Genomic DNA, 20112 nt, shown 5'->3' on the forward strand with positions numbered 1-20112 from the left:
TAGAGTTGTATGGGTGCAATCTAGAGGTTATATGTTCAATTTCTGAAAAAAACATCTCTACATATTATGTGATGAGAAGATATGCATGCATCTTATCAGTCTTCGACCACAGACCATCATAGGGGAGGGGAAGGGGTATTTTTTAGAAAGATACATGTTCTTTTTGTTTATATACAAATAGAGTATGTGCATAACACTACCTTATGAGTAGCTGCACTTAAATAAAACAATAATACATACAACATGAATAATCACGGATATTCAAGGAATTTCACTAAACAAATCATGAATAGACAAATCCATTGTTCGCAATCAGGTTACCCAAGTCAATGAAAAAAATAAATTTGTTCAACCCTAATGTATTACAATTTACAAGCATGTGAGTGTTTAAGAGTGTATTTGAATTGAGGGATTTGGAGAGAAGAGAAGGGAAATAAATTTTTTCTTAATTCTCTTGTTTGAATAGTTTAGAAAAAAATCAAGATGGTAGATTTGAAAAGAATTGAAGGGAAGATTTCACCTAATTTTTGTTAAAATATTTCCTCCCACAATGGAGTCATTTGGGGGAGTCATTTGGGGGAAGGGAGGGGAAAGTAAACTTATTTACAAGTTAAAAAACTATTTTACCCTTATATATAAAATTTAACATTAAAAAAGACAAATTAATAAATTAAACCAATTTACTTCTTTTATTTTCTTTTACAATGGCTATTGAAATAAGAGAATAACAAATCATTTCCTTCTTTTTTTTTTATCCGAACATGAAAGAGGAAAAAAGTATTCTACCTTCTATTCCCCAAATCCCTCAATCCAAACCCACCCTAGGAGACTGACCTATGTGTCGTACCACTAAAAACTAAGAAGAGCTCGCTCTACAGAAGTTACCCTTTCAGTCGATAATACTAACTTAGTTCAACCCAAGCTTTACTCTTCTATTCCTATTCCAGCAAGTGCATTTTCTGCATCCCCGAACTCGAACTCAACTTGTTCGGCTTGTTTCTTTTAAAAATTTTCTATAGTGGAGGACACTTGTTACAATAATGACATTGATAAACGCAGGCCCATCTCTCTTCAGTATAAAAGGAAGAAGCCCAGGCCCAGAGTTGGAGAAGTGCTAGATTTGAGTGAACAGATCTGAACCGCTCTTGGAGGTTGTGATCGGAGGGTTCTGAATGAAGGTTGTGGTAGGGTTTATTTGGGAAGAGTCGTTCTTGGAAAAGGCAGAGGAAGATTAACAGAGAAGTGTGTTTTGGAGGCCTTAGCACCCTCGAAGTTGCTACTAGCCGTATTAGTGTTTTCTTTGTTGCTTGTTGTTATATGATGCAAGTTGTAACAAATTTAGTGACTGGTTCAACGAAGTCTTGCTACTGGTTTGATTTCTTGGAAGTATTTGTCAATATATCTATTGTAGACTGATCAGTTCTTAACAAGGTATCGAAGCCATACTCCCACTTTCCACTTTGTTCCGCCATGGTTACAAAAACAGATGCATTGGAGAATCGCGCCACTGAGCTGGAACGCGATGTGGCCTCTCTTCAAACAGAGGTCGGTCATATTTCGGCTAGCCTGGGATCTTTTCAGGCCAAGCTGGACAATATTGAGGGCACCTTGTTGAAGATGGACAATATCGAAGGCTCCTTAGCTGATCTCCAAGCTTGTCTACGCGACCTATCTCTTCCGCGTAATGCCCGCATCCTTCCTGATCGCGGCAAGGAACAAGAGGTTCCACCGTCTACGGCGATGAGTTCTCGTGGGGTTTCCGATTCTCCCACAGACCCTCCTACTCGTCCGCGCACGATAGGGTCTTTTGGGTCTTCCTTTACAGATTGGGATTTTACACGTCGTCGGTTGGAACTCCCTATTTTTTCTGGTGATGATGTGGGTTATTTGGTAGAGTTTGGGTTGAGTTCTTTGTCTCTCTTGACAGTTCATTCTATGAGCTTATCAAACAATAATGGTGTGACTGCTGAAGATGAACCTTGCAATCGACTTTTAGAAGATATTTTGCAAAATTTTCAGACTGTTTTTGAAGTCCCAACCGGTTTGCCTATTGCGCGAAAGCAAGACCATGCTATTCGGCTGCAAGAAGGTGCATCACCGCCTCATATTCGACCCTACCGATATCCTTATTATCAAAAGAATGAGATTGAGGAGATTGTGAAAGAGATGTTAGCTGCAGGAATTATCACACCAAGCACCAGTCCTTACTCCAGTCCAGTAATTCTTGTGAAGAAAAAAGATGGTGGATGGCGTATGTGCATCGATTATCGAGCTCTCAACAAACTCACCATCCCGGATAAATTTCCCATTCCAGTAATTGATGAGTTATTAGACGAGCTCCATGGTGCTACTATTTTTTCGAAATTGGATCTCAAATCCGGTTATCATCAAATTCGAGTTCGAAGTGAAGACACTGAGAAAACAGCCTTTCGGACCCACGAAGGGCATTATGAATTCCTGGTGATGCCGTTTGGTTTAACAAATGCACCCTCTACTTTCCAAGCTCTCATGAATGATATTTTTCGTCCTTTCCTTCGGAAATTCATTCTAGTATTTTTTGATGATATTTTTATTTTCAGCAGGGATCTCTCCTCTCACGTTCAGCATTTGACAGAAGCATTAAAAATTCTATCCCAACAGCAGCTCTATGTGAACAAGAAAAAGTGTACATTTTTTCAGCAACATGTTGAGTATTTGGGCCATGTAATTTCAGCTCAAGGTGTTGCGGCTGATCCTTCGAAAATTCAACACATGCGGGATTGGCCCCCCCCCCCCTCGATCAGTGAAGTCCTTGAGAGGTTTTTTGGGATTAACGGGTTATTATCGCCGTTTTGTTCGTAACTATGGAAAAATCGCAGCACCTCTCACCGCCTTATTAAAGAAAAATTCTTTTGGGTGGCCTGCTGAAGCTCAGGACGCTTTTGAGCAGCTGAAAGAGGCCATGGTCACTGTTCCTGTTTTGGCTCTTCCGGATTTTTCCAAACAATTCATCATAGAGACAGATGCAAGTGGGATTGGCTTGGGGGCAGTATTAATGCAAGAGGGACATCCCATCGCTTTTCTCAGTCAGCATTTATCTGCTCGAGCTCAAGCTAAATCTGTTTACGAGAGGGAACTCATGGCAATTGTTTTTGCCACCACCAAATGGCGGCATTATTTATTGGGCCGAAAATTCATAGTCCGCACTGATCAACGGAGTCTCCGTTTCCTCATGGAACAACGCTTGTTGCTAGAAGGCCAACATAAATGGATTACCAAGCTCATGGGCTTTGATTTCGAGATTCAATATAAACCTGGGGTGGAGAACAAGGCAGCGGATGCACTGTCGCGGAAGGAGAAATGGCCCTTGATTGAAGAAGATTCCTGGAAACAAGCTGCTAGTCCACGGCCAACTCTTCCAACTGCAGTTCCTCACCACCAGCACTTGCAACTATCTGTTCTGCCAACTCCTCAAAATAGTACTTCTGGTGGGGAACAACAGCAGCTACAGATTTTGCAGTTTTCTGCGATTTCTTCTCCTATTTATGCAGATTTTGAAGCATTAAATGAGGAGGTGTTGAATGATCCAATGCTTAGGGAAATTGTGCAGTCTCTGTTGGTAGATCCTACTAGTAGGCCACCTTATCTACTCAAAGGAGGGTGTTTGCTGCATCATGGTAGGCTGGTTGTCCCTCGTGCTTCTCCTAGAATTCCTGTGCTGCTGCGGGAGTTCCACTCCACCCCTCAAGGAGGTCATTCTGGGTATTTTCGGACTCTTAAAAGACTCTCTTACATTGTTTATTGGCAGGGTATGCGGACAACTGTGAAAGATTTTGTTGCAAAATGCGAAATATGTCAGCGACACAAATATTCCACTTTGCGACCGCAAGGGTTATTACAACCTTTGCCCATTCCAAAAGCTGTTTGGGAGGACATTTCTATGGATTTTGTTGGTGGGTTGCCTCGTGTAAAAGGAAAAGATACGATCATGGTAGTGGTGGATCGCTTGACTAAGTATGCCCATTTTCTTCTCTTAGGGCATCCTTTTGGGGCGAAGGAGGTAGCTGATTTATTTGTGACAGAAGTTGTTCGTTTACATGGGTTTCCAAAGACGATTGTTTCAGACCGAGATCGTGTATTTCTAAGCAATTTTTGGAAGGAGCTTTTCTCTTTGTCCGGCACTCAATTGCACTTTTCTTCTTCTTATCATCCGGAGACCGATGGCCAAACCGAAGTGGTGAACCGATGTTTGGAAGAATATTTACGATGCTTTGTGAGTGCACGACCACAACAATGGATAAAATGGTTGGCATGGGCGGAGTATTGGTATAATACTACTTATCATTGCACCATTGGCATTGCACCTTTTCAGGCTTTATATGGGAGGCCACCTCCAACCTTACTGAAATTTGTGGATGATGGGGCTGTCATAGAGGATTTGAATGTTCTCCTTAGGGAACGAAACTCAGCTTTGGAAGATCTGAAAGAAATTTTGTCAAAAGCGCAAGTTCGGATGCGACAACATGCCAACAAGAAGAGGAGAGAGGTGCATTTCAAGGTAGGCGATAGAGTTTTTCTTAAGATGCAGCCATATAAGTTCAAGTCTTTGGCTCGGCGTCCCTACCAGAAATTAAGCGCTCGATATTATGGGCCTTATCCGATAGTTGAAACTATTGGAGAAGTTGCGTATCGTTTGGAGTTGCCTCCTGGATCACTTATACATCCAGTGTTTCATGTCTCACAGTTGAAATTATGTTTGTCCGATAATGTGGATAGCCAACCTTTACCGGCAGGTTTAAATTCAGATTTGGAATTGTTGGTAACTCCTGCTAAGGTATTGGCTGTGCGCCAATTAATGAATGAGCAGCAGGAAGTGTTAATCCTTTGGTGTGATTTGCCAGACTATGAGAGTTCGTGGGAGGCAGCGGCTGATATTGAAGAGCAGTTTCCAGATTTTAACCTTGGGGACAAGGTTAAAGCTTTAGGGGGGAGTATTGATAAACGCAGGCCCATCTCTCTTCAGTATAAAAGGAAGAAGCCCAGGCCCAGAGTTGGAGAAGTGCTAGATTTGAGTGAACAGATCTGAACCGCTCTTGGAGGTTATGATCGGAGGGTTCTGAATGAAGGTTGTGGTAGGGTTTATTTGGGAAGAGTCGTTCTTGGAAAAGGCAGAGGAAGATTAACAGAGAAGTGTGTTTTGGAGGCCTTAGCACCCTCGAAGTTGCTACTAGCCGTATTAGTGTTTTCTTTGTTGCTTGTTGTTATCTGATGCAAGTTGTAACAAATTTAGTGACTGGTTCAACGAAGTCTTGCTACTGGTTTGATTTCTTGGAAGTATTTGTCAATATATCTATTGTAGACTGATCAGTTCTTAACAGACATGCTCATCGTTTGTTCTTGAAATATACCATAAATCATAAGCTTCGTAGAAACCAACCTTGCAAACAAGACACAATGTTATGTATTGTTGTAGGAAAAAAGACTCAACGTATCACACCATAAATAAAAGACTCAGTTTGAATAAGTAAAAATCACGAGGGAAAACTAAGAAACAAACAGCGAGAAATTATCACACAAGATTAAAAAAAAATTCGAGCCTCTTAGTTACAATGATACCAAACACCAATCTTGATGCCACTCAAAAGCTATTGACAAACTCACAATGATAAGAACCTGCATTGTAACTAATAAGCTTCTGTAAAATGATTTGTTGTTGCCACGTGTGCTATTAAGTATTCTGTTAGGTTTGACAGAATATGTGTTTACAAACTAGGGTCCATTAGTTAAGTCGGTTCTTTCAATTCATATAAGTAGCAGTTCACTTCTGTATTGGAATCAGTTTTTGATATTGAATGAAATGAGAATCCTTCTTTGTGTTGTCCTCTTATGTTCTTCTCTGTAAATCTTCTCCAAGTTTCTTCCACCGTCACCATTGCTAGGTCAAGGTAGAAAGGGGTCTATCAATTGGTATCGAAGCTTTGATCCTTTCTGTTCCCTTCCTTTATTAGGTTAAGGTTTGAAAGAAGGTTTTCATTTGATTTTGATTTCATTGGATAAATCTACTGTTCCCTTCCTTTGCATCCACCATCTGCCATGGAAACTCCGGTATCCATTCTTGAAGCTAATCTTGAGAATAGGATGTGCATTCTTGAAGCAAAAATCGAAAAAATGTCCAACGAAATTGACAAATTTCAGACCTTCCTTCATGGTAAGTTTGCAAACTTATCAACAACCATCAATTTGCTTATTGATTCTAAGCTTACTACTGCTTTTGAGCGTTTGCGTAGCGATTTGATCCGTCAAGAGTCTGGTTCTATGGAGGCAGATAAACAATCTGACTCAGGGTTTACACATGCACACAAGGTGTTTGATGTACTGCATCAACCAGAAGTTGTAAATTCACACATGATGTTGCACACGACATCAAATAAAAACCTAGAGAGGAATTCAACTTCACCTCCTTCTGTAGTCTTGTTCTCTGTTCTCGGCAGTGAAGTAGCAATCTCTCCCAATTCTTCATCATCTTTCACCTATGAGGTCAAAAAGGATCTCTGTCTTCCAATTCACAGTGATAATATGAAGGTTGTCAAGAGAAAAGAAGTTGGCAAGAGAGGTCAGAAGCAATTGTTTGTCAAGAATATTGAAAGGGCCAAGTGGAGGACCAACAAAGGAAGAAAGTTCAATAATCCAAGAGTGTTACTTGTTGGTGCATTGTTTGACTCTAAAGAGGGCAGAAGGAAGTTGCAAGAATACAAGATGTGGGATCCAGGTATTAATCCAAGAATTTATAGCTCTCTTGTTACAGTCAATCTTGGATTATTATGTACACAATTCAGAATTTCCTATCACACCCACCACCTATTTGATAAATTACCTCAATCAAGAAGCCCACCTATAGGGGATTCATGTATTGTTGCAATAAGAAATCATCTTTGTGTCCCAAACACCCTATTTTCTTTGAAAGAATTTGTTGACATCTTTAGCTTGGGATGTGGTGTTATGTGCCAAAATTCTCTTGTTCATTATGGTAATTCATATCTGAAAGGATCTCCTTTTAAGGGTGAAAGTGATTCCCCTGATCAGTATCAGCAGTTGGATGGTACAAATTCCCTAAATCTAGTATTGGAATCCATGATGGCTAGCCAACTTGACCCTGCTGCAGCCATGGCAGTCCCAAGGATGGAGTAATTGAATGTGGTTTAAATCCTGAGTCAAATCTGGTGTTTGCTGCATCTATATCACAGAACTATAATTGGGTGGAGAGTCCTATGGAAGGAAGTGGTCTTCAGGCATCATTTGTTGATCCGATATATCTACCGTACTTGGGGACACCAGAGTTTGTCTTTGTTGAAGCTATTCTACAATTTTATTTGCTACATATTGTCTCTTCCTCTGCTTCAGGAAGTAATGTGGGGGGTTCAGAAATGGTTTCAACCTTTTGCTCAAAATACAATGATGATAAAGTGCCCTCTCAAAAAGTACTCATTAAGGTTCTTTTAAAGGTTGACAAGATTGCATTTACTGGAGGTTTTGTTACTAGGAGCAAGATAATGACAGCTGTGGCTCAAATGGTCAAGTATGTTCCTCTGAAGATTGGTGGAAAGAGTTCAATTGTTGTGTTTGAGGATATTGACCTTGCTAGAGCTGTAATTAAAGAGCTGGTGGATGAGGCAGGTGTTGTAGCAAAATCCATGCAGCAGAATTTTGACGCAAGACCAACTATGGAGTCCTTTGTATTGCTTGCTTATGCTTGTGTAGGTGTGAGGTTTCCTTTTCTTGGTACGCAACTACATACTCAGTGGATAGTTGATTGCTTGGAGCCCAATGATTATGATGGCTGGTTATTAAAGTTTCTTGTTCACATCTACACAAAGGGTGGTGTTATGGTTCCTGTATGTCCTAGCAATTGGGATTTACCCAATTTTACTGGAGGGAACATAATGAGGATGACACTTGAAGCTCATGCAATACTGTACCTTGCTAATGATGTCGATTTTCCATTCGATCCTGGAGGATTCGATTAATATTTTATCAACACTTATCCTGGAATTTAGTTGTGAGGGTCCCAGTTTTATATCCCTGAGGACAAGGATGATTTTCAAAAGGGGGTATTGATAAGAACCTGCATTGTAACTAAGCCTCTATAAAATGATATGTTGTTGCCACGTGTGCTATTAAGTATTCTGTGAGGTTTGACAGAATATGTGTTTACAAACTAACGTCCGTTAGTTAAGTCGGTTCTTTCAATTCATATAAGTAGCAGTTCACTTGTGTATTGGAATCAGTTTTTGATATTGAATGAAATGAGAATCCTTCTTTGTGTTTTCCTCTTATGTTCTCTGTAAATGTTGTCCAAGTTTCTTCCACCGTCACCATTGCTAGGTCAAGGTAGAAAGGGGTCTATCACACAGAGTCTGGCATTCTAACAAATGGAATTTATCTTGCATTGCCAACATAGTTGTCGCCGATTGACATATACGACAGTGAACAAAGAAATAGTCATCTGTACAAGCACATGCATTTTCATACCCTTTCTTACACAGATTATGCTTTCCTGTGGACACTTTTACTATTAACCAACATAACAAAATCAAGAATGAAAAATGAAAAGTATCAAAGTATTTTGTTGAAACCACCATATTTGGCACCAGGAACTAATGCGCACAAAATCATACCTCAGCCTCAAACAGCAGAAGACATAAGAGGGGTATTAAGGCTGTCAGTGTATGTAGAATACTGAATAGGCAACAAAGCAGGGTCCTTATAGGCAGTGATCAATTCCTCGAAAAATCCAACCATTGCAGGATCATTCTGCTCTTCCCTGTCCTTTTTTATCAAAACCTGTAGGACAAGTGATCATTTGGATGTTCAAACATTAAGTAGGGAAAAAAGAAACATGGAGGAGAGAGGATGGGAAGTCCAACACTACCATCCACTTAGGGAAGAGTGTGCACCAATAGTGTACCATCAACATACCTCAGCAGAATAAGCGACGAAAATGGGTAGGAAGCGCTTTCTGCAGTACTCATTAAACAGAAGGGTAAGGACGGGAAGAGGAAAAATTAAAGTTGATGCAAGTGAGAGCTTCTTTAGTGTAAAGATCCCAACAGCTATTGCATGCATGAGCACCAGAGAAAATATCATTGAGTTGTGCACTATCGGCCAAAACTTTCCGGCAGTTTCGTACTTGGGTGCGTAGACATTTAGGAACTGTAAGACAGATTTGAAAGCATCATTACAAACCATGTACAATAAATTTTAAATTTCTCCATTAAGGATTACTTAAGACAAGTTCACATAAGTGAGTTTGCAAACCCACGGAAAGTCATTGGAGTTCTAATTGTGTCCTAAATCGACTAAAAAATATACAATGGACTAAAGCTGTTGCCTTCTTGCTCTGCTTATGGATACTTAATATGAAGAATATTTTAACATGGACAAATTTTAGGGATGTTTTTTCTACTTTGCATACAGAAAGTTTAAGAAGCTATGGTCAATGGTCATTTATGGTGAGTAGGATATTATGAAACTGAAAATAGACAAACAAACAAGCTGTATAGAAATTCTCTTGTTCTTCTAAGAATTTTTTTCATAAATTACGTCTGCAGTGTTTCCTCTATCCCTCCTCCAAATTAGATGGCAGTAAAGATTTACAGTTCACTAGTTGGAGGCACTTTGACCAGTTATATGAAAATGCTCATGAATGTAAATTAACGCAAAAAAAAAAAGAAGGGATGCACTGGTTGAACATGAACTACTTAGGAAAATGCTCATGAATGAAAATCAATGTAAAAAAAGCATCAACTACTTATCAATCAGAAGTGATGTAGATAGTCAACTAACCTGATTACGGAAGATGGTGTAGGCAAAGCAGAAATAGATCAGAAGGAATGGCAGAATTAGTGGAGCTAGGAAGAAATATGTTGTACCAAGAAGTCCAAAGAACAGAATTCTTGGAATGTCCCTGTAATACGGAATAGATGGAACTTCAAGATCATCATTGGTACAAACAAGACTCCTAATTAGAGGAATTACACGAACGACTTCTGATGCAGCACTTGTCCATCCTGATGTGACAACATAAGCAATGAAAAATGATGCCTGCAGCCAAATATAATCATTACGACGAAAGTGGGAGTAAGCATGATTTTCATAGAAATCAAAATGTGTGTTTTGGAGAGGGGTAAGGGGTGGGGAAGGTGGTGCCACTCTAGATGTGGTTTGAACTGCAAGTGAGTATAAAATAGCAAACAAATAACATATTCAAACATGACAGCTGCACAGCTTGGCTTCAATGGTCTTCAAAGAAGAAATGAAATACGCTCTCACCTGTGCAGGAACAGCAACAGCCAGCTTTGCAGGAATATTTTTGAGCTCAAGGATGATAGAAAGCTGATAAAAAAATGATCCAGAAAATAGAGTTGCAAAAAAGATGTTCCATATTGTGAACCAGAGTACTTTGTTACATGCACTCTTTTCTATCTCGCTATGTGAAATATATCCTTGAATAGAAGAAAGGAACCTCATGATTGGAGGCACAGTCTTCAGAAATAACAGAAGAATGAGATTGGGAAGGTATCCAGTAATCACTTGACGTACAAATTTTCTGCAATTAAAATCTCTTAAAAGTTTTAGCACTTCACAACATTAAGAAAATTAACACGGGGGGGTGGGGGAATGATATTCAATGGTTAGCAACTGTATAACATTTTTGGGTATCAACCCCCACATCATCATCATCCCCACCAATTCCTCTAAAACTTTACATATTTTAAACTTGAACTATCTATAAATAATAACAGTTTCCTCCTCAGCAATATAACAGAGATGCACGGCATCTCTACAACAGAACTTTTAGTTTTAAGTGGATTGAGACTCTCCAAAAATAATAAAACAAACATTGAAATGTCAGACAAATTCCCTAGTATCGCATAATCTTCTAAAAATAACTTTGGCACATGCCTTTTTCGATCTCCCTTCCCTCTTTCAGTCCAATAGCCTTTTTTAGATGAACATATTCCTTCTCAATAATCCGTAGTTGAACTGCGAAGCATTACTTTTCCAATCGCCTTTCTTAAGGGTTCCCCTTTAAAAATGGCCAATATGCTATAATCACTTATCATTCCATCAGCCTTCGCAATTTTGTCCACCTTATTTTTTTGGCGTACCTTATGCATTAAAGGGATAAGCCCAGAATACCATCACAAGTCTATCACATTGCTAACTCCTTCCACTCTGTTTTTCATTGATACATAAAGTTATGTGCCACATATTCGTTATCAGGTGAATCAATGTTGCATTAAGTTTTACATGGAGAGAGTAAAGCAAAAACACTTCCCCAGACATTTCCTTTATCTTCACAGTTAATGAAATAAAAAATTGAATGTGGAATGAACCTAAACCAGAAGCAGCTGGTAAGGGGATTTGCAATGTTTCAGTTCTACATGGGAAGGCTAACCAAGGGGCACCTTGATTAGTTGATTTCAGGAGGTTTCGCCCCCATACCACACAAGATAACCAAAAGAATTCAGCAAGACTGGGGAGGCAAGTCTTAAGAAGAATTACCGGATATACAGCATGCACTATCAATCAAGAAACATTAGCCATTTCTTATTGACCCTACAAGGCTACAACCTCATATCGCAGGGGTAAACCCACACTCCCTTATAGTTGTTGGTCCATTGGACTCTCTCTTCAGCTTCTAAATTCTACAAATACCTTAATCTTCCTCATCTCATTTTAAAATTTGCCATCTCATCAATTATTCCTTTCGATTAAGCATAATTGATAATTAAATTATTTGGTATAATCCCATGCATTGCATGGTTCGACCAGTTTCTTTAGAATTGTGTGGTAACATAATTTTTTGCATATTATATCACACAGTCACTCTTTTAAAGGAGAATAACAATCAACATCTCGCAAGATGGTAAGTTTCACATCAGATCTTAAGGAGGGATAACGTAATCATTTTCTTTGCATATAAGACAAATATTTCAAGCCGAAGAACAAGCAAAGCAGGATATAATAGTCACACACTTTGAAAAAAAAGAGAGGCAGGTGACACGATGAGCTTCAAACAGGAATGCAAGGAGGGACAAAGTTACTATTCTATTTTGTTTAGGATGTATAACTTTCAAGCCAATATATTAAAACAAAGCATCTCGATCAGACTACATTTGGTTTTAGATAAGAACGTGTGACCCCTTTCAATGTCTAATGGTCTTCTATGAAGCTTGTTACATATAATCATCATGATCACCATCAACGACTTTTCATCCCAAATATTTGGGCTACATGAATCTTATGACAAAACTGGTTGGTGTCCAACAAGCAGATTCTCTTTCACTATATCAAATCAAAAGCTACACTATACAAGCTGGTTATCTTGAACTTTTTTTCTTAAAAAAAAAGAAGAGGAAATCATAGATAGTAGAAGTATGGAAATACAAGATAGACTAGATTTTATGGTTCTTCAAATTGCATTAATAGCTTAACAGGTGAAAAGGTAATAGCATTCTGTCATTCCCTAATTGCTAACTAGCAAATGCTGTTTAGTAGCAAAAAACCGTGTATAACCATATATCCAAGCGAAGTAACTAAATTAAATACTTTAGTATGCATCAAACTTTCTAACGAATGTTACTGATTAGTCTATAAACTATTGCTTATTTTGTAAACTGACACAAAAGGATATTTCAACAGTGACAGCAATTATGGCAAATGACATCAGAAGATGATGAACAGCAATCTTAATGTAGTTACTTACATTGTGACAAGGATTTTCAGGAATGGAAACAACATTTCCAACTGAGTCAGGTTAGTAAGACCTTGCACGACCACAACTGGAATAAGGAATAAAACTGTAAGAAGACTACATGCTACAACAACCACGAGTTTAGAAATCCATTTCCGCATGAAGGATGACGAAAAAAATGGCCAGTAGACATCATGAGGTTCAGGAGCTTGCTCTGTGATCCATTGTGTGGGATTGATTGACTGTTGCAAGTGAAAAGCAATTGCAGCACCATACCGAGATTTGAAGGACACAAAGGCAGCTCGAGTTTCCTTTTTTCATCAAAGAAAATCAAGACATAAATTCGACAAAAGAATCAATTCTAACTCCCAAGAAATTAATTGCAACAGAGGTAATAGATTCCACAGTCAGTCTAAAATATATGGTTTAGTTGCAAGACCACAGATAAATGAAGAGCCAGCTTAGATCATTACAATCCCAGCAAAGACAACTAAGCGACAACCAATTAAGGAACTAAACTTCTCATACAAATTTGATATGTAGTTAAACATTATAGAAAGAATCATGAGGTAAAACAAAAAAGAAACGAACCTAGATATCATAAAATCTTCAGTTGAAGCTTTCCAAAAGGGCAAGGGTTGAACAACGTATAACCATTCACAACATGCTTTGACTAGAAGTAGTTCTTCTTGATAAATAATATAAATGGAATCCTATCACCCTCCTCAAGCCATAGCACTCTTGAAGATAGAATGATAATTATCAAGAGCATCTAGTGTGGTATGAAACACACGCACACTCTCTCCCTCCCTCCCTCTCTCTCTCTCTCTCTCTCTCACACACACACACACACACACTCACAGTCCTTAGGACTAAATTTTTTCTCTGCATGGCTGATATGCATAGAAGAGCCAACCTTTTCTACAAATTAAAGGTCAATGATAGACTATAGACAAACTATGCAATTACAACAAGGAGTTTCTTTTATTGTACTCAATTTCCTACATAAATACATCTTGGATCATCTTAGACATGTATTCTGGATTTAGAAATATCACTGCCAGAATTAGATAAGTCTCAAGTAGAGGGATCTGAAAGTAAGAACTAGTAACCATAATTAGGTTCGAATCCTCCTCCCTGCAAAGAAAAACGGAATAGAGCATTCATAAAAAGGAGGAACACTATAATCAGGTGGTGTTGATTCATAAAAAGGAAACTCAGGTTCCTCACACACTTTCCCAGCCATATGCATCTTTCTTCTCCTTCCCTCTTTCTTGCTTCTTCCTTTCATTGTCCTGGGCAAACTTTCCAGTAATGATTTACAAAGTTCACCAAGATTCATAGATTTGATGACTACAATTTTTAACAGAAAATATACAGACACCAAGATCCATGTGTATGCATATTGAACAAGATGCGTAGAACAATAGAACATCCATAAAACATATTTGTCCATATAAGAGAAGGAAACAGTTTATCACATACCTCTCGTCCCAACGATACTTCTGACTGCTCCAGTCGTACATTCTTCTCGATATCTTCTAACTTTCTCACATGACGATCAGCAAGATCAGCCTTGCGCCCAAACAATCCAACATGCTTATCCTTCAGTCGAGTGGGATCTGATTGCAAGTGAATGAGACTTTTGTACAATCTCTTCGCATCCCCCTTTCGCCACCCCACAAAAAGAAAAAAGATGAAATATAAGAATATGCAATAATTATTAGAGACCACACACGAAAGTAAATTACATTGAAATTGAACCTTATGAGCTGGGGGCAAAAGAAAAATAAAATGCTTCATTATGATGCATCATAAAATTGGTCAAGGCTCGAGGTAGGCAAAAAAAAACCTTTAGTTATAAAGTCTACAACGAAAAACAATATATTGTAGAATAATAGAGAAGTACAGCACAGCATGAAAATGGTGAAAGAAAAAGTAGAAGGTAAAGAAGGAGTGACTTTACATTCAGCTTAAATGCTATTAGAACACGAGGATCTGTTCTTGAATGCTTGTACCACTTTTTGTTTAAAATTTTTCTATTGAAATACATGCATCTATCAATTCAGTCATCTGCAGATCAGGGAGACCTTCAATGAAACTATTCCTTATTATATTAAAGGGTAGGTCCTTCTAGTTCCTTGGAAAAGATTGCAGCAAAAAAATATAAGCATGCATTTTTATGGCTTTTCTTTTGATTTTGTATGATAGGAATATTATCCTAACATGGATTCATAAATGGAATAGTGCATGATTCTCATGCATAGGAAGTCTGAGACTACAAGTCATGAAATTTGATTTTTCAATGGCAAAGCAATGGAGGCGCAAAAGAGGTGCCAGTCTATTAAGAATTACATCCAGCAATTTCATTTGCATCAATTTTCCTACAATAACAAAAACAATAGTAGTTACCAATTAACCTTCATCCAAGTGTAAAGGGGAGTCCTCTAAGCAATCCTTGTTTTCAGACCAACAGACACAAATACACGCACACAGAGAGAGGGGGAGAGAGAGAAAGAGACTATATGATGGAAGTAAGGGGGAGAAAAGAAAAGGAAGTTTTAATGTATTGCTTACAATGAGATTTCGAAGTTTGCTCGTTCGATGAACAACCACATGGGAGAGATACGTCGAAGGATAATACTCCTTAAAGAAACTCTCAACGCTGTCGCTGATGCTGTTCCCAACTGAAATAGGGATACTGCGTACTAAGATGGTAAACTGATGTGGCTGAGGCTTGGATGAACAAAAATAGGCAATCCTCTTTGAAGATATGTACTTGTATTCCTATATAGTCAAACAGTAGTCGGTATCAAGATAAACATTTTGCTCGTCTAGCTTCCATAGAAGGCTTCATTTCCATGGTTTCAGCAGAACATGTAGAAGAAAATCATTTGACTGAAAATTATGTTTTGGGACATTAAACTCAGAACTTTCAGAAAATCAAGTCCTTTACACACTGTCAATAGTAACCACCAAATTGTAAATTTGGTTACCATCCTGGTTGTGACAAGTCCATTACTGCAATCCCATATGATAGGCAGACAGAATTGTATGTATTCAATTCTGGTAATCCAATTGTACTTGGAGAATCTTGACTTACATAATAAAGTAGATAGCAGACAAATCCGGTGACAATATACACGGCACTGAAGTGAATCCACAAACTGCCAAATAACCAGAATTAGTAAGTTCTCTCTTCCTCGGTGATAAGAATCCAAGGGAAACAAATATTGACGATTTATTAATGAAGTTCACCATTTAGTAGTTATTTTAGACCGAGAAATCAACAAACACTGTAATTCGTTGGGGGGGGGGGGGGGGGATCAATGATGGCACATTAATTATCTCAGCAATCACAGATAGGTTAATCTTACTTGAAGAAGATAAGAATATGCCGATATGTAGAAGAGATCCTATATAATCGAGGTAGAATTTCGGAAGCACATTTTGAATAGATTGTTGCTAATAACTTTCTACTATAGTGAGCCAAACAAGAGTTACCATGATTCATTTTCTTTTAACTTTTATTTTACTGAGCATTTAATGCTTTTATTACGAACTCATAAGTTATATAATATGATATTCAATATATATGACCTGTTTACAAGTGCTCAAAAGGACAGAAATTCATTTTATCAAAGAGGAGTTCGCATGATTCATTTCCGAAGGCTGAAGCCATTGGTTCAAACACAAATTTAAATGTAGACAACAAGATTCAAAAGGGCACATTTGGCTGAACAGTCTTTAAAAGAAGAATATCTACAATTATTTGAACTTAAGTCAAAGAGATAGCCACAGACTAAATGGGTGACAGTGACCAGGTGCAATCTGAATATGTAGCCGATAATTCAGTGATCAGGTTCAAACAGAAGAAACCATTTTCTATACAAGATATTTGGAAATAAATACGAAATTTCCTCATAAATAGCAATCATCACTCAGGATTATGGTAGGCACTTCCTTGAGGGCATTATAGGTTCAAAACTTAGATGTGATGCAGCAGTGAATGTCCGGGAAGAAGGATCAAATGGACAATAAAATATCCACCTTTCCTCTTGAGAATAGAATTCCAACAGATTTCAAGAATCCATTCCAAAAAGAAACAGAGTATAACATTCCAGATAACAATAATTGAACAAGAAACACCTGCTTTATCATAGATTCAAATTTTAACGTAACTATACCTTTTTGAGCCAATTTTTACATTTGAAATTGTAAATACATCCAAAGAATTATTTGATAAATTGGTAAAGTCGATTTCTTCAAGCTGATTTCCTGCAGTGTTCGCTGGAAGAAGAACAAAGAGCCCAATTATGCCAGCGAGTGAAAATACTTTCAAACTGCAGTGTTAATATAAATCAAGTATTAACTTGGGTTAAATGAAATATAAACTAGAAAAAGAAAAGAAAATTTCATAAACCAATAAAAATCACCTTAAAAAGGAAACGACGGGAGGGAAATGTCAAGAAGAATAAAGAATCATACTACCAGAAATTGCTTGTTGGAAATATTAGGCTTGCGAGAGCAGGATTCCCATGGTTCAGACATCATCCCTGATTTCCTGAGTTTTTGTCAAGATTTCTGTCTTTTGCCAGTTTACAACCTAATCTTGCTTTGTAAACAACTCTTTTTCATTAATGATTTCTGTTCAAAGAAGGAGACGGGGGAGGGGAGGGGGAAGAATCATACTTCCTTTGACATATCAGTTTAAATGTACTGACTGTTCACACTAAATGAAGGTTTACCCATATGCTGTACAGACAAAAAGGCAATGTGCATGGATTATTACCCCAGCTTATGACCCCTGGTTAGTAACATAGATAACTGAGTAGGATGGTAAGCTCATAGCTTTCTTTTGTTTTCAATTTTTTTTTACCCTCAAGTTAGGCATTGGCAGTTAGATTATTGTATGTAATAGTTGTTTATCGTCAGGTTTATCATTCACGTTCATCATTGGACATAATTATTATTGGTAACATAAGATTTGCTCTCATAAGTTTTTTATAATTATTCTTGGCAGAACAAGCATGAGCACGGATAAAGCATTTTGCAAAAGGTATGGACGCAATGGCTGCTTTGCAGCAAACACTATCTCTCTATCTCCAGCTAACAGAAAACAGTATCATTTAAACAATCAAAAGTCCAATCACCAAATATCTAGAATACCGGACAATAGACAAAGTAAAAATCTAATAACAGGTTATCATGCAAATGATAGTGTAAAAAGAATTAATTACCAGAAAGTTATCATGCGAATGAAAACTGCAGCATCCAAGCCTGAAGATGAAATTAGGTCATCTTCGGATATGCTCCATGCCCTTTTCACCCAACTAGTAGAAGGTATTAGCCTTTCAAGGTTGAAATGCCTTCTTCGTTTAGAATTTCCTTGAGCCAGCAAGCGTGGCAGAAACACTTGATAATAACGTGGTTGTTTCCTCAATATAGAGTACAATACGAAGAAAAAAACACAAAGGCCAGAATTTATTCCAAGAGATGTGAAAAGGGCAGAGACAAGCATTTCTTCACAACAATTTCAAGACCTTGAAAGAGATGATAGACCAACCACTAACCCTGCATCAAGAACAAGGCAATTTGAATTCATAGATAAAAAGAAAATCTTGAAAACCATAAGTTAATCAATCAGCAATTCTCTATATCAAACCCCAAGATGTAGTCCTAAGGTACCTTGCTTAAAAATTAGAAGAAATAAATAATTAAATATATATCATATCATGTCAACAAATTACTCTATCCGAATAAAAGAAAACAAAAAATAAAAGCCCCAATCATGGAAGTAAACCCTACTGTTTCTATTCAGAAGGCCCAAAGAACGCTAGTGAAGCAGTGAAACACTTTGGAGTGGAAGTGGCGTTTTTCTCGAGTGTCGCAACCCAAATCATGCTAGAATTGAGGGACTGTGAACTGGTTATCGTTGATTCATCTATCATGAACATGAATGAATTGTTTGCTTCGCTTTTGTTAAAAAGTTATAAGTATAAAAAAAATTGTCCGTACCTCTTCGTTCTTAACTGGGGAACGCAGAGGGGGAAGCAAAGCCCAAGGAAGAGAGAGAGTTCCCCAGCCGAGTACAGCGACCAATCCTTGGTGACGATCAGTCAAATGGTTGAAATACTTCCCCACACAAAGGAAACTTCCGCCCACCTAATATTTTTGGCTTGCTCGCCATTATTCGACTTCAATGCATCGTTTGTAATTACTTGTACAGCTAAAATTGAGGGGCGACTAAGTACTAGCCGTAGAACATTTCGATGTCCGCAACTAATGACTATTGTCGTTGTCAACTATGGATAATATTTTTTGAGACCGGTCTTGTATGGGGTAATAAACGTTTTCGGTGTGGTGGGGAAAATTCCTCCTCTACTGTCGTTATTATCCATATTCGTCTATTTAATATCCCAAATTGAAGATATCTAGGGATTCTTTTGGCATAATATTTCAAGTAGTATATGTTGTTTGGTTCAAATTTTGTTGATAGAATATATGTCGTGTAAAATGTTATGTCAAATTAGGTATAGGGTTATTATGTATTTTAGTTGTAATAGATAAAAAAAAATAGTAAAATATATAACAAACAACCTAGAAAATAAAAATAAGGGAAGCATTATTCAAACCCCCCTCCCTATAACTCTATATAAACCCTCCCTATATCATCTCATCAATCAATCACATTAAGAATCTTAAAAAGCTTTCATCAAGACAAATGTGAGAAGAGATTCTCACGCCATCCCTTTGTTTTTCTTTTTTTTGCATGGGAATACGCGATAGATATTATTGTGAATTGTATTGATTGGTTCCTCAAAAAAAAAAACAAAAAAAAAAAAGAATTGCATTTGATCCGCAGTTATAAGTTATCTAAATTATTTGAGCGGTAAATATGCAACACGAACTTACCTCACGGGAATCATATATATTCAGACCCCCACCTATAACTCTATAACCCAGCTCCAATTGCTTTTTTTTTTGTCTTTTTTTGATAATTCATGGTCAATAAACGTGAGACCACTATGCTCCAACAAGTGTGAATTCCTCTTGTACCTCTTGTATATACACCTATATATATCTCCCATTTTTCGTTGCATCTCTTGGAATTCCTCTTGTAACCCAACCTCGTCATTCCTACTGAAATCTCTTCCCAAAGTGGGCCTTTAGGACCCATCTCTTGTTACCTTGAATCGAGCCTACTTCTCAGATTAATTAGTGCAAGTATCTCCGCCTTTAGCCATCTCGACGAGATCGGTTCGTAGCTCCCACTTTCGCTAAAGTGCAGCCGAGATCTATTGTGGATATGGATTACTTCAGCGATCTTTTCGACTATCATTTGCCAAGCAATTTAAGCGAACATGTAAATACAT

The 20112-nt window shown here is 37.8% G+C and overlaps 1 protein-coding gene across 3 annotated transcripts; it reads right to left on the reverse strand.

Moving 5' to 3' along the window:
* Positions 1 to 738: 738 nt before the first annotated feature.
* Positions 739 to 18955, reverse strand: LOC120001513 (CSC1-like protein At1g69450). Of its 3 annotated transcripts, XR_005468886.1 has the most exons (13): positions 18755 to 18955; positions 17977 to 18310; positions 16924 to 17079; positions 15840 to 15903; positions 15314 to 15523; positions 14222 to 14404; positions 12749 to 13047; positions 10309 to 10585; positions 9823 to 10080; positions 8956 to 9189; positions 8655 to 8820; positions 5360 to 5416; positions 739 to 1045 (listed from the first exon to the last, which is right to left on the reverse strand). XR_005468886.1 is itself a non-coding variant. In XM_038849881.1 (11 exons), exons 2-11 carry the CDS (start codon positions 18255 to 18257, stop codon positions 8662 to 8664), a joined length of 2121 nt encoding a protein of 706 aa, XP_038705809.1. In that variant the 5' UTR covers positions 18258 to 18310; positions 18755 to 18954; the 3' UTR covers positions 8395 to 8661. The 3 variants fall into 3 exon arrangements, 2 of the variants coding, with proteins under 2 accessions (XP_038705809.1, XP_038705810.1); XM_038849881.1 differs by lacking the exons at positions 739 to 1045; positions 5360 to 5416 and having other exon boundaries at positions 8395 to 8820; positions 18755 to 18954; XM_038849882.1 differs by lacking the exons at positions 739 to 1045; positions 5360 to 5416; positions 18755 to 18955 and adding an exon at positions 18545 to 18707 and having other exon boundaries at positions 8395 to 8820.
* Between the last annotated feature and the right edge of the window lie 1157 nt (positions 18956 to 20112).

Source organism: Tripterygium wilfordii, chromosome 7, assembly GCF_013401445.1.
Source record: "Tripterygium wilfordii isolate XIE 37 chromosome 7, ASM1340144v1, whole genome shotgun sequence".
In the NCBI taxonomy this organism is placed as follows: domain Eukaryota; kingdom Viridiplantae; phylum Streptophyta; class Magnoliopsida; order Celastrales; family Celastraceae; genus Tripterygium; species Tripterygium wilfordii.

Excerpts from the sequence above, each read along its gene's own strand:
- LOC120001513 (XM_038849881.1), bottom strand. The coding sequence starts at position 18,257 with ATGCTTGTCTCTGCCCTTTTCACATCTCTTGGAATAAATTCTGGCCTT. Across the intron at positions 17,080-17,976 it reads ATTCGCATGATAACTTTCTG|TTTGAAAGTATTTTCACTCG; the intron begins GTAATTAATTCT and ends TTAACACTGCAG. Across the intron at positions 13,048-14,221 it reads AAGTATCGTTGGGACGAGAG|GAAACTCGAGCTGCCTTTGT; the intron begins GTATGTGATAAA and ends TGATGAAAAAAG.